At 55.8% G+C, this 12,341-nt stretch overlaps 4 protein-coding genes across 4 annotated transcripts; 1 reads left to right on the top strand and 3 right to left on the bottom strand.

Annotated features, from left to right (window-relative positions):
* Positions 1 to 61: 61 nt before the first annotated feature.
* On the bottom strand, positions 62 to 959 carry JCM15063_001916 (transcription elongation factor 1 family protein; the record flags this gene model as incomplete). Its single annotated transcript, XM_076679168.1, has 5 exons — positions 62 to 492; positions 564 to 576; positions 645 to 702; positions 765 to 819; positions 905 to 959. 5 exons carry the CDS (start codon positions 957 to 959, stop codon positions 62 to 64), a joined length of 612 nt encoding a protein of 203 aa, XP_076533692.1.
* Positions 960 to 1,332: 373 nt separating this feature from the next.
* On the top strand, positions 1,333 to 3,827 carry JCM15063_001915 (3-oxoacid CoA-transferase; the record flags this gene model as incomplete). Its single annotated transcript, XM_076679167.1, has 11 exons — positions 1,333 to 1,362; positions 1,441 to 1,573; positions 1,846 to 1,869; positions 1,955 to 2,044; positions 2,127 to 2,188; positions 2,256 to 2,569; positions 2,631 to 2,753; positions 2,843 to 2,990; positions 3,062 to 3,439; positions 3,512 to 3,605; positions 3,676 to 3,827. 11 exons carry the CDS (start codon positions 1,333 to 1,335, stop codon positions 3,825 to 3,827), a joined length of 1,548 nt encoding a protein of 515 aa, XP_076533691.1.
* Positions 3,828 to 5,090: 1,263 nt separating this feature from the next.
* JCM15063_001914 (uncharacterized protein) lies at positions 5,091 to 10,004 on the bottom strand (the record flags this gene model as incomplete). Its single annotated transcript, XM_076679166.1, has 5 exons — positions 5,091 to 5,538; positions 5,604 to 6,173; positions 6,236 to 6,650; positions 6,716 to 8,035; positions 8,102 to 10,004. 5 exons carry the CDS (start codon positions 10,002 to 10,004, stop codon positions 5,091 to 5,093), a joined length of 4,656 nt encoding a protein of 1,551 aa, XP_076533690.1.
* An 832-nt stretch (positions 10,005 to 10,836) lies between these two features.
* Positions 10,837 to 12,057, bottom strand: BXI1 (Bxi1p; the record flags this gene model as incomplete). Its single annotated transcript, XM_076679165.1, has 6 exons — positions 10,837 to 10,894; positions 10,966 to 11,195; positions 11,267 to 11,457; positions 11,523 to 11,622; positions 11,685 to 11,768; positions 11,851 to 12,057. 6 exons carry the CDS (start codon positions 12,055 to 12,057, stop codon positions 10,837 to 10,839), a joined length of 870 nt encoding a protein of 289 aa, XP_076533689.1.
* Positions 12,058 to 12,341: the final 284 nt, after the last annotated feature.

The raw sequence follows: 12,341 nt of genomic DNA, 5'->3' as shown, positions 1-12,341 counted from the left end.
GTAATGGACTCGTGGTTCTTGAAACTGTCCACCTATCCTCATGCAGTCTGCTACCACTATCTTACTCGTCGTCATCGTCGTCGTCATCTTGGACGACCCGTGTCCGTTTGACCTGTTTCTGAGAAATGTCCAAATCGGGCAGATCATCGTCGTCGTCGTTGTCATCGTCATCTTCGTCGTCGCTCCGTCGTTGTTGTCGACCACTGCCTTTGGTCAACGTCTTTTTCCGACTCGACGAATCCGCAATGAACGCGCGATCGTCGTCGTCCTCTTCGTCTTCCGGTTCCGACTCGTCGTCGTCGTCCCGAGAACGTTTCTTGACTTTCTTGGCCGTGGTAGCGGCGGTCGAGGACGATGCAGGTCTACGATCTGTAGGATCTTGACGGTTCGAGATGGGACCGGTCGTCGGATGCGACGCCGTGCGAGAGGTTGAATTGACGGCCGAAGCGGCATCGATCCAGGACGAGTATACATCAACAGGTGCGTCCAGGTCTGTTCGTTCAAATGCTATAGCAATCAGTCTTCGGAGATTTGGGTAAGAAAAAGAAAGCAGGTGAACCCACGAGAGATGTCCATCTGAATGAAAGGGAGAGAGAGGATGTCAGGGAGAGAGATCCGAAGAGATACAGTTCAACCGTGCTTACCGAGAAGGTCTGGCCACAGTCTTTGCAATCCAATCTGCCAACATGTAGTTTGTTGTCCCTGTTCGATATCGACAGCGAGTTAGCACCAAGACTCTTTCGAGAATAAAGATGCCAAGTCACATCTTGCAGGTGACGGAACCCTGATGGGCGCAAAAGATACATCGGAACGATTTGTCTGCACATCAAGAGCGAGCACGCGAGGTCGGTCAGGTGTACTAGAGAGACAAGAGATGTTGGAGAGACGAGAACAGCCAACGAACCCAGGACTTGCTTGACTCGCGTCTGAGGTTTCTTACTCGACTTGCGCTTGCCCATGTCGACTTGCTAGCTGCAGTGGAAAAGTTGCGGAGCGAGAAGGTTACAAGCGAGCAACCTCGCGCGCGTCGTCGACGTCGACCAGATGAAACATGCGATCGTCATTTCGCTAAGTGCTACCATATTTATACGGTTCTAGTTTACAGAGTTGGTACATTCCTCGTGCAGGACTGCCGGGACAGACAAGAAGACAGGGGGAGTGCAAGCTTAAGATGGGTGGTCCGGAATATAGATCAACGCGGGGACGGCTTACGGCACGGCGGCAGGCGGCCCCCACTCGCAGCGCCGACACCGCGGCCGGCGCAGCCGCTCGACTTCGGGCAGACTCGTCCTGTCCTCCTGCTTGCACCACTTCGATCGTCACCACTTCGCCATGCTTCGGTTCACATTCACACCTCTACCGGTAAGCACTTCTGGACTCGTGACCCTGCGACGGACCAACGTGCTGATTGCGTTGCGTTCGCATGTCTCGTGTTGCCAGCTCGCGCGTCAGTCGCGGTTCCTCTCGACTACGGTCTCGCGCGCTCAAGTGAAACAGTCCGTGTCCAAGATCTGGTCTTCTCCCGAGGAAGCCGTCAAGGACATCAAGGGCGACTCGATCGTCCTCAGTGGTGGTAAGCTCTCCCTGTCCTTCGCGCTCTCTCATGATCAGACAGCGACCTGGCTTTCGGTCCATACGACGCTGTCTTGCCAAGTACTTCTCGATATCGTTCGCGACCCGCGAGAATCGCAGCGTCCGCTAGCTGTGCCATCGCGGCGGATTCCGTGCTTCGGAACGAGATTAGCCGCAACTCGTCGTTTTCTCTCTCGGCAGAATCAGGTCCTTCTTTTGATGCGTCAAAGCCCTGGTACTGATCTCGATCACCACTTTTGTCTTTCGCCCCAGGTTTCGGATTATGTGGAACTGCTGGTAAATTCCCAAACTCGCCCTCTCGGGCCCATATATTCTCGCTGGCCAGATGCGGAACTGATGCGAGCCCACTTCCTATCGATAGACACCCTCATTGGCGCTCTCGCAAAACGCCCCGAAGTCAAAAACCTCACTTGCGTGTCCAACAATGCCGGAGTCGGCAAATTCGGACTCGGTCAGTCTACTCTCTACGGCCGTTCATTCAAACGAGACGCATTTGAGGTGCTGACAGACCGGGCTCTCTGTTTTTCTACCAGGCGCTCTGTTGCACTCGGGTCAGGTTTCGAAAATGATCTCTTCCTACCTCGGCGCAAACAAGGTAGGACTTCGCGCCTGTACGGTCTCGAACGCTTCTGTTCTGACCTCTTGTACGGTATGCCGATCAGCATTTCGAATCGCTCTACCTCAACGGCAAGATTTCGCTCGAATTGACCCCGCAAGGTTCGCTCGCTGAACGGTGCCGAGCGGGAGGTGCTGGTATCCCTGCGTTCTACACGCCCTCGGGATACGGTACCGCTGTTCAGACCGGAGAGATCCCGATCCGTTACAAGGAGGGAGGCAAAGAAGTCGAAATTCCGGGCAAGCCGCGAGAGTCGCGCGAGTTCAACGGCAAAGGTTACCTCATGGAAGAGGCGATCAAAGGTGATTACGCGTTGATCAAGGTGTGGAAAGCCGACGAGTACGGTAACTGTCAGTTCCGGTAAGTTCTCTCTCATTTAGTTCTTTTTGAATACCCAAGCTCATTCATATTGTTTCCGTAGTTACGCAAACCAAAACTTCTCGGGAGCGATGGCCCGATCGGCCAAGATGACGATCGTCGAGGCGGAAGAGATCGTGCCCGTGGGCACCTTTGACCCGAACCACGTTCATCTGCCTGGAGTCTTGTGAGTTTCCTTCTTGCCTCGAGCTTCCGACTCTGTATTGCCTGCTTCAGCTTCTAACATGGTCCTGATTATTCACTCCCCTCGAACAGTGTCAACCGAGTTGTGCAATCGACCACCCCGAAACGAGTAGAGATTGAAGTGCTGCGAGACGACGGCACGTCGGAGAAACCCAAGGGAGAAGCCGAGGAACGGCGTCTACGGATCGCGAAGCGAGCTGCCAAAGAGCTCAAAGAGGGCGTAAGCCATCTCCTCTTCACCATTGAGCCAGCTCAAGCGAGCCAAAACTTACGTTCCGTTCGTGTCTCCAGATGTATGTCAATTTGGGAATCGGAATGCCCACCCTTGCACCTACGTTCATGGAGCCGGGTACGGTCATCCACATGCAATCCGAGAACGGAGTCCTCGGAATGGGTCCGTACCCTACGAAAGATGAAGTCGACCCCGACATCATCAACGCGGGCAAGGAAACGGTCACGCTCTTGCCGGGAGCGTCGACGTTCGATTCGTGCGAGTCGTTTGGTATGATCCGAGGTGGACACGTCGACGTGTCGATGTTGGGAGCGATGCAAGTGTCAGCAAATGGAGACCTTGCAAACTACATGATCCCGGGCAAGATGGTCAAGGGTATGGGAGGAGCAATGGATCTCGTCTCGAACCCGGATCAAACCAAGATTGTTGTCGTCATGGTGAGATTTTTCTCCAATTCAACAGGCTCAGATGAATTGCGCTCGAGATCTAAAACTCGTCACTTCACGTAGGATCATGTTGCGAAGGGAGGCAAGCACAAGATTTTGGACGAGTGCTCGCTTCCGGTAACCGGTGTCAACTGCGTTTCGACCATCATCACCGATCGTGAGTTCCCACTCGACCGCAACTTGTCGCGCACGCTGACCGTTTCCTTTCATTGCCTGCGATTGCTTAGTCTGTGTCTTCCAGGTCGACCGAAAGGCCAAAAAGCTCATCTTGACTGAGCTCGCTGCGGGTGTCACCGAGGAGGATGTCCGCAAGGCGACCGGTGCGAAATACGAGACATCTCCTGATCTCAAGGTCAGTTCAATTGCCATTCATAGCTAGCAACCCATACTGACTATCTGCTCGCGAACGCGTTGATGCATCTAGCAAATGCTGTGAAATCATTAGGGTTATAGTCTCGGATAAAAAAACAAAAAAAAAAAAAAAACATTAGCAGTATTCAACGTGGTCCGGGTGTCTAATGTTTCCGTTTTTACCTGTTTCCCTCGATGTGCGTGTTCGTAATACACTCTACGCTTCCTGTCTGTAACTGTCTGCACTGCGACGAATCAGGTTTTGCGGCGAGAGTCCCACCCTGTCTCGGTATGCTGTACCATTCAGGCCTGTTCGCGAGCTCGGCAACTCCCGTTCAAGCGCTCGAGTCTTGCCGCACACCATACTGAGTCCTTGTTCTACACGGTCTGTGGAAAAGTCCGACTCGAGAAGCGAGACGTCGGATAAGAGCAAACAAGTCTGCGAGCTCGGGTTCTGAAGAAACAATGCGTGAGCCAGCGAACGCCACACAGAACACCCTCACTTTGTCGTCAACGAGTGTCAATGGGTGCTCTGTAAAAGCGGGAGGTGCGTACTTGAGTCAAGCGGGGTGGACAGTAGATCGTGAATCCGGTCCGAGCGGCGACTTCGCGTTCATCCTGCTTGGATCCGACTCGCTGGATCCGACTCACACATGTGTGAGTTGATCAGGCTCACCCCGCGTGCGCCTTATAGCTTCAAGTGGCAGAGCCGTCAGACACGATAGAAGGGCTGTCGGTCTTCGCGACTTGGCCTATGTAGCACAGGCAAGCGTCCCGAGCCAGTAATGCGGCAAGAACGCTATTAAGAGAGCCTTCACCGCTGTAGCCTGAGATTCGAAGACGCTGAGGTTTGTTACCCGAAGCCAGATCGGTGTTTGTAGCCTTCGCAATCGAGCGAGATTTAAGGCATCGCCTTGAAAAGCGAATCGCCAATGGGTAGCTTGCCTGGCGCTTGCCTCTCCCGCTTGTGCGAACAGAAGTGCTTCTACAGGAGATAAGGTGCATTTTGTTTCAAGACGAGAGAGAACCACAATCAAGACGAGCCGGCGAATTAAACCAAAAAAAGGGGGGAAAAGCAAGACTTTTGTAAACCTTGTCAACCAGGAGAAAGACGAAAGGGAATGAGGACACCGCTGAATACGGATACAATAGAAAGAGAATGACATGCTCGAGGGCGACGCAAGAGTCGTTGTTTGAAGCCAAAAGAGGTCATGGGTGTAGAGAATGTGTACATGAATGAAACCAGGCAATCAGGCGAGGCGGATTGGTCCGATTTCGTAAGGAATTTGTTTCAGTCGAGGTCCATAGCGTTTGGAGAGTTGAATTGGGTCGTAGCGGAAGACTCGGCGCCCGATTGAAAGTCGAAGTGTGGTGCAGCTGGCGAAGCGAGTCCAGGGTGCGCTTGATTGTAGACATCGTGCAGGAACGAGTCGGCCTCGGCCAAAACCGCTCCGAGGACTTCTGGCGTTTCTTGACTCGGCTCGACTGACGCTTCGACCGCAAGGCTACGAGCGAGCATCCCCGAAAGCAGAGCCACGATTGGATGACTTGCGCAGTCCAAGATTGAGGATCGCAGGTCGGGGCTCTTGTGAAGCATCCCGCGGAGTAGGTCGACGAGCGAAGGCGAGAGGCGGGCTAGATCGACGTCAGAAAAGTCGTTTGAGCGCAACTTCTGCCACGCGGGTCCATTGTCAGGGAGCACCACGTTCGCTGCTGCTTCGAGTATTACGAGGCCAAGGCTGAAAACATCACAGGCGAATCAGTTGCAAGGTCATAGGTCAAATGTGAAATGGATCAAACGCACCTGAATACGTCCGCTGCCTTGCCATATCGGCCGCTCAGAATCTCGGGTGCGATGTATTCTCGGTCGCCCTCGCGCTCGAGATCTTCTGGCGAGTCACCGTTGCTCTTGCATCGCATCCGGCGTTCTCCAGCGTCCGTCTTCCATTGTGTGTCTCCGTTGCTGCCGTTCCACCCAGGACTCTGCACCGCGGCTCCTCTCACGATGCTGACCGGATCTGTGCGGGGCCATCGAGTCGCGAGTCCAAAGTCGCCAATCTTGAGATGGCCTCGGTCAGTGATGAAGATGTTGGCGGGCTTGAGATCGAGGTGCAGGACATTGCGAGAATGCAAGTGAGCGACGCCAGCAGTCAGCTCGGTCAGGATCTTCCAGACTCGGGCCTCGTCGAGTTGTTCGTGCTCGCGACCGTACTCCTCGAGCCAGTACGAGAGGTTACCGGCGGGACAAAGTTCGGTCTGGATGAACAGGTGTCCGCTTTGTTCCCACGCATCGACGAGAGTGATGAGGTGAGGGGACGAGTCTTGTTGGCTCGAGAAGAGGCGCAAAATGTCAACCTCTTCAAGGCGGCGCAGTCTGACCTCGCGAGAACAGATGTCAGTGTCGGGCTCAGAAGCGGAAAGCTGCGTGCGACTCACCGGTCCTTGACGCCAGAGAAGGCGTGCTTTGTGCGTTTGACCGCAAAGACTTTGCCGTCCCGAGAATGATCGGCCACCTCGTACGCATCGCTGAACTCGCCGTTTCCGAGAATGCGCAAGAGTGAAAAGTTTGTCTCGAACCAGCTGGGAGCCGATAGCTCTTGCTGTCGCAGCGAGAGCACTGTCGAGCCAGAATGCCGTGCCTTGTATTGAGGTCGGCCAGTTGTCGGAAGGGCGTGTTGACGGAGCTCGATCTCGGAGAGCGGGAAGGAAGCGCGTGGGCCACCGTGCGGCGTCACGAGGGGGAAGGCTGCTTGGCTTGTCGAGGCGAGCGGCACTGGCAGCTGCACGGGGAAATTGGCCGTTGCGGGAGTGATTGGCGGGTCTTCACCCGGAGTTCCGAATAGTTGAGTGTCTGCAAGAGGATGAGATTAATTTGTTTCATCAAGAGGGTCACGCAGATGGAGAAGTTTGACGTACCCTGCCAATTTTTGCCGCCATTCGTGCGCGTAGGCGTCATCGGTTCAGGCTCGCCAATAGTCAGGACGCTTCGGCTCGAGCTCGAGCTACTCCCTCCGCTACGATAGGGTCGCGACAGGAAGCTGCCTTCGTTTGAGAGTTGACCGCTACTCCGTCGACGGAACAGCGCGGGGCGAACCCGTCCGAGCCCACTCTTGGTCGTCATGGATATCCGTGGGCCGGTATGCGAAGCGTGGACGGTCGGCGAGAGTTCCCCGGATTCGGCTTGACCAGAACTTAGCGACAACGGAGACTGGGAATTGGTTGAGAGCGGCGAGACTGAACGATTGAATGGCTTCTTGGCGCTGTCGAGTGGCGACAAGGATTCGCGAGCCTCGTTGCCACTGTCATCGTTCACCGTCAGAGACAGCGCGGCGGTCTGTTGCGCCGTGAGGATACCGGCAGATCCGATTGGAGAACCACCATCCATCGCGCTCGGGGATGAATCCATCTCGCCCGGCGACCTGTCGATCGCAACAGTCGGAGTCGACGCGCCAGATCCACCGGGCTTGATCGCAGGAGATTCGGTAGATCCGTGCACAAAAGCCGATTTCTTCATGGGAGTGTCCGGCATCGACGGTCTCGAGAGCGAAGTTACGAGAGGGTGAGGGAAAGGAGCGACATCTGGAATGGATCCCGTCGAGATTGACTTGACTGGCGATGGCTTCGGGATAGCTGGTTCTCCCAATTGATGTTGCAGGTGCTGCTGGAGATTGAAGACGGGCGCGCCTCCAACCGAGTTGCTCCGCGGCCGACTTCGCTTGCTGACGAGACCGGTCGACAGGAACGCGGCAGCAAGCGGTCGCGCATTCTTGTAATTCTGCGGAGTGTAGAATGTGCCATCGGAACGGAGGGGGATATCCGGAGGATTGGTCGCACCGATAGCTGAATGAATCGAATGGTTCGAGACTGATGCTGAAACAGCGACTTGGTCCAGGAAATCCTTCGAAAGGGAAGTGCTGATGGACGAGCAGGAAGCCGACGTTGCAGTTCCGGTTAGCGAAGGGACGCGGGCACTGTCGATACTTTGGCGCGATGCCGGATAGTCGAAATCGTCCATGACGACGTCCTCCTCGTCGGCCTGCTCTCCATCGCTGCGGTCGCCTCCACCATTCAAGCTATTTCCTCTCCATCTCGACTGTACGGGACTTGAAGATGGCGGATTGTTGATCGGAGACACGGCACCGAGTCGAGAGTGGACGGAAGCCCCAACAAGGAGGGCGCCGTTCGCGTTGCGTTTACGTCCAAGCCCTTCTCGCAGGGATGACAAATGAGGTGTGTCTGGTAAGAATGGAAAAGTACGAGTCAGTCACTCGGTCGTGAATATCTCGATAAGACTGCACGCACTGAGACCAAAGAGTCCGGGAGACTCTTCTGACGATCTACGTCGTTCATCTTCATTGATCGGCTTGATCGGGGTCAGCGAGGTCGTGACGGTTCTCCGACTGATTGACGAGCTCAACGGGCGCAGTCGAGGAAGAGGTGGCGGTTTGAAGCGATCGGAATCATCCGAAGTACCTTCGCTTGAATTGGCCGACGCCGCCATGTCTGGTAGCGAAGTTGATGCCGAAGTGGACGCGATCGGAGAAGCCACAGAGCTCGCTGCCGCAAAGGGCGAGAAGGGACCTGAAGAGAAGCTAAACCCGCTCGCTTGCGGAAGCATCGAATGGCGCCTACTGGCAGGGAATCCGGAGCTTGCTGGCTGATTCGCCCCGAAGAGACTGAATCCTCCCACGTCTTGCGATCTCCGAGGTGGCGTAGCATCCGCCGATCCGCTCGGAGTGATCGTTCCATCGCGAAAGCCGCTGCCGCTCGATGAGAAATAGTCACGTGCGGGCCCTGTCTCATCGAGAGTATCGAGACTTGGGATGTTGGAAGGCACTCTCGTTCTCGTGACTGACGAGGGTTGTTGAGTCGGGGTCGACAGACCGGCAGACAATGCGGGTGAGAGTTTGTCCGTCTCGAAGCCAGGATGAGAGGAAGAAGCCGGAATTGGGACGACATTGAACGCAGGGACCGAAGGTTTACTGAGGGATTTGGCACGGCCGACCTTTCGTTGTATTGTGTTTGAAGTCGCTGCGAGAGTCGGGCCGCCAAAGACAGCGTCGTCTGCAGAAAGGCTACTGTCTGTGTCGCTCAGCGCACCGAGTCTCTCGACCGAAACTCGTTTGAGCGGAGGCGGTTGATTCGTCGGGGAGCTGACGGATGCCACGGAGGGGTTACTAAGGAATGGGTTGTCGAAGTTGAGCGACGTCGTTGTGCGCGGGATTGACGATGGAGAGACTGAGAAATCGGCCGCAGGCCCAGCTTGGAACGCGAGCATCCGCGAAGAGCGCAAGGTGTGTGCATGCGCGAGAGAGTGTAAACGAGTGTGTCCTCCGCCATGTTGAAGGCTTGTGTCGCGTCGAACGACCGGACTGTGGAGCGGGTTGATCGAGTCTCGCTGCTCGTCCTCCATTTCGTCGCTTTTTCTCCGTCGAGTCTCGGTCACAGGCGGTTCGAGCCGCCGTGAGAATTCCATGCCGGCCTGAGACGAAGCTGGTCGAGGTCGAGTCGGCCTTGGCGACAGCTCGTTGACCGGACTCGACATGTCGCTGGTGGCTGAACCCCTCCTCCTCTCGAGATGCTCCGAGTGAATCGCGGCGCCTTCATCTCTAGAGATTGTGTCATCCCCTGGTGCCGTCGGCGAAGCTGGCCTAGAAGTCGTCGGACGGCTGGCAATGACGGCGAGGTCCTGGTTCCAGTCGTTGAGATCGAACGCTTTGCGCGCGGCAGTCGAGCTTCTCGTCTTGCCGAACGCGTTTGTGAACGTTCCTGCGAGCCTTTTGAGGCCGGCAGCTTCACGCTGATTCGGTCTCGTACTGCGAGTCGCGTTCGTCCCGCTCGGCTTTGACGTCGAAGTCGTAGGTGACTGGACCGGGAGAGTTGACGTGTCGGACTCTGTCTCGTGTTCTTTCACGCGAGCGAGTTCCTTGTCGCCCGTCGACTGCGAGAACAGCATCGAGCTCGCTTTCCTGAGCCTGCTCTGCCCAGGGACGCGTTCTGCAGGCGACGCGCCTCCGTCAATCTTGACCGGACTCTGCAGGTTGCTAGCGCCAGCTGCCGCCTCGGCAGCATTGAGCAGGCGGGGTTTCGAGGTGAATGGTAGGCGTTGGAAGGATCTGCGAGGCCGTAGCAGGTGGGTTCGGGCTGGTGAAGGTTGCGAGTGAGGAGATCCGGTTGAATTCGCGAATGACTCCATCGGGAGCATCAGTCGCGTGTCCAAAAGGCCTAAGATGACAGCGTGTGAGTACCCTGCGTGCTCGTCGAGCTGCAGGAGCGCGTCAGGTGGGACTTGCCAGAGTCGAGTAAACAAACCCGCGAGGGCGGCAGCAGCTGCTCGCGATTGGGGAGGGTGACCGTCCGCTCGGTCAAGACGGCGCAAAAGGTGTTCAAGAAGGTACAGCTGGAGTCGTGAAGCGTGTGCGCGATAGTTGGTGAGTTGCGAGCAAGTCGTGGCCAATTCGACGAGTCCGGGCCGCGCGCGCGTTTTCGACCTTCTCTTTCTGTACCTTCCTTTTTTTCCACTTCGCTAGCGTCGCGCAGGAGGGTTGCGTCGAAATCGCAACTTTCGCGGGGACTGTTGCCAATTTGCTCGCAGTCAACGTCGAATACAGAACGACTACAGAACAACATTCAACGTGCCCGGGCGCACGGCCGCGATTTACAGTATTGCGCTCTAATTCGAGGTGCACATTGGGCGGCAGGACCCGGGTCTTGTATCATAGGCAGCGGCGCATACCTCCGAGCTCCCGCTCAGCGAGAGAATCCGATCGCATTCCTGCTGAAGTTTGCGGGACGTTCAGAGCCAAGCGCACGTCCGATCGAGTGGCGCAGCATTGGGGTCGAAGGGATTCAGAGCGCGCTCATCTTGCCTGCTTGTCGTCCTGCAGGAATGGTACAGTACTGTATTTTGCGCCAATAGTCCGCAAAGTTCAACAGATGAAACGTTATTACGGCAGATTCGCTAGCGAAATACAAAAGTGACAGGAAGATGCGTGTCGGAGATGGCCCCCGCGCAGCCTCACATGCAGACCGCGAATTTAGCGGTCCTGGATATCAGACAGTACGCGAAGGATCTGGAGGAAGAGATTGAGAATGCTGTTATGCACGTAGGTAAAGCCACCATGAGCAACTCGCAGACTGTGTGGCAAGATGTCGAGGTCACTTACTCGAGGTAAAGCGAGACACAGGCGAGAGCCCACTGGTCGACGTGGAGGTACTTGAGGAGCATGTGCGTGTCGAACACGATCCAGGCCGAGAACAGGAGACAGCCAAAGCCCGCAAAGATCAGATCCGTCGTCGATCCGAATGGGAAGAAGATTCCGATGACGCTCAGCGCGAAGAACCCGATCAAGGACCCCATCAGGTAGGGGTACCAGGACAAGATGTCGTATTTGGTCTGTTGGCCGTCGACAATCTCAGTCAGCTTCGCTCATGCAAGCAAGAAAAATGGTCTCTAGAGTCACAGACCTGGAGGGTGAAAAGCGTCAAGCCCAAGAAGATGAATGTCGTGAGAACAAGAGCTTTGAGGACCGTGTCTGGGTTGTAGAGAGGGAGGATGTATCCAATGCTGATGGCCTCAAATACGGTGAAGGCGCCAAGGAAGAAGACATTTGCAGGCGATGAAGTAGCCTTGAAATAGACCCCGAACATACTCGCGACTAGTAACGTAGTTGAAAAGCTTGGATAAGCAAGCGGGCGCAGAGAAATGAGGGAAACGACGCACATGTGCCAATCAGAGATACAAACCACAGTGATCTGTGCTGGAACGTCCACGCCGCAACCTTCTCAGTGGTCATGGCCGCACCGACTACGGTCGTCAAGAGCTGCAGGAGAGGTTCGAGTCAGCCTACCGAGGTCCGTCGGAAGAGGCCATTTCGAAACTCACGATTTGGCAGAAGAGTACGCTGTACACTTTGCGAACAAAGTCATGCCTGACTTGCTGACTGGACTGGCTCAGGGTGACGCCGATCTGTAGCAAGGTAGAAGGAGGAGGATCGCCAGGGGTCAGCTCGATGTCGCGGCGGGTATGGCAGAGCGTCCGAGTGACTTGCAGAGAAGTCGTCTTCAGCGTCTCCGGTATCATTCCAGGCGTCCCGAGGCTCGAAGCCGTCTCCGGCTTGCGGTGGGAGAAGGGGTTTGCTGACATCGTCGTGCGGAGCTGTCGCTCCATAGGTCGGGGCGGTCGGCTTCTTGGTCTGAGAGGAAGACGCGCTCGAGTACTCGGGAGGAGCTCGCGAATAGGAAGGAGAGGCAGACATCAATGTCGAGGGGTTCAAAAGTTGAAGGTGGCGATAGATCGGAGGTAATTGCGGGCCGGGTCAGAGAGCGAGCCGCACAAGAAGTCGGTGGTATTCGAAGGGATGCTGCTCAGAGTTTGAACCAGAGATGAGTAGCGACCCAGAGCGGGGATCACGTCGCGCCCGGGATGCAATTAATGCACGATGATGCATCTCGTCGCTTTCACACATGCTCCTCTTGAACCGTTCATCGCGACATTAGCAGTATACAGTTCACTGCCCGACCATACAGCGCTCTATAAGCC

Source organism: Sporobolomyces koalae (genome assembly GCF_050403365.1).
Source record: "Sporobolomyces koalae JCM15063 DNA, S_koalae_JCM15063T_v1_ctg20, whole genome shotgun sequence".
In the NCBI taxonomy this organism is placed as follows: domain Eukaryota; kingdom Fungi; phylum Basidiomycota; class Microbotryomycetes; order Sporidiobolales; family Sporidiobolaceae; genus Sporobolomyces; species Sporobolomyces koalae.
This window is presented reverse-complemented; position numbering and strand designations above follow the sequence as displayed.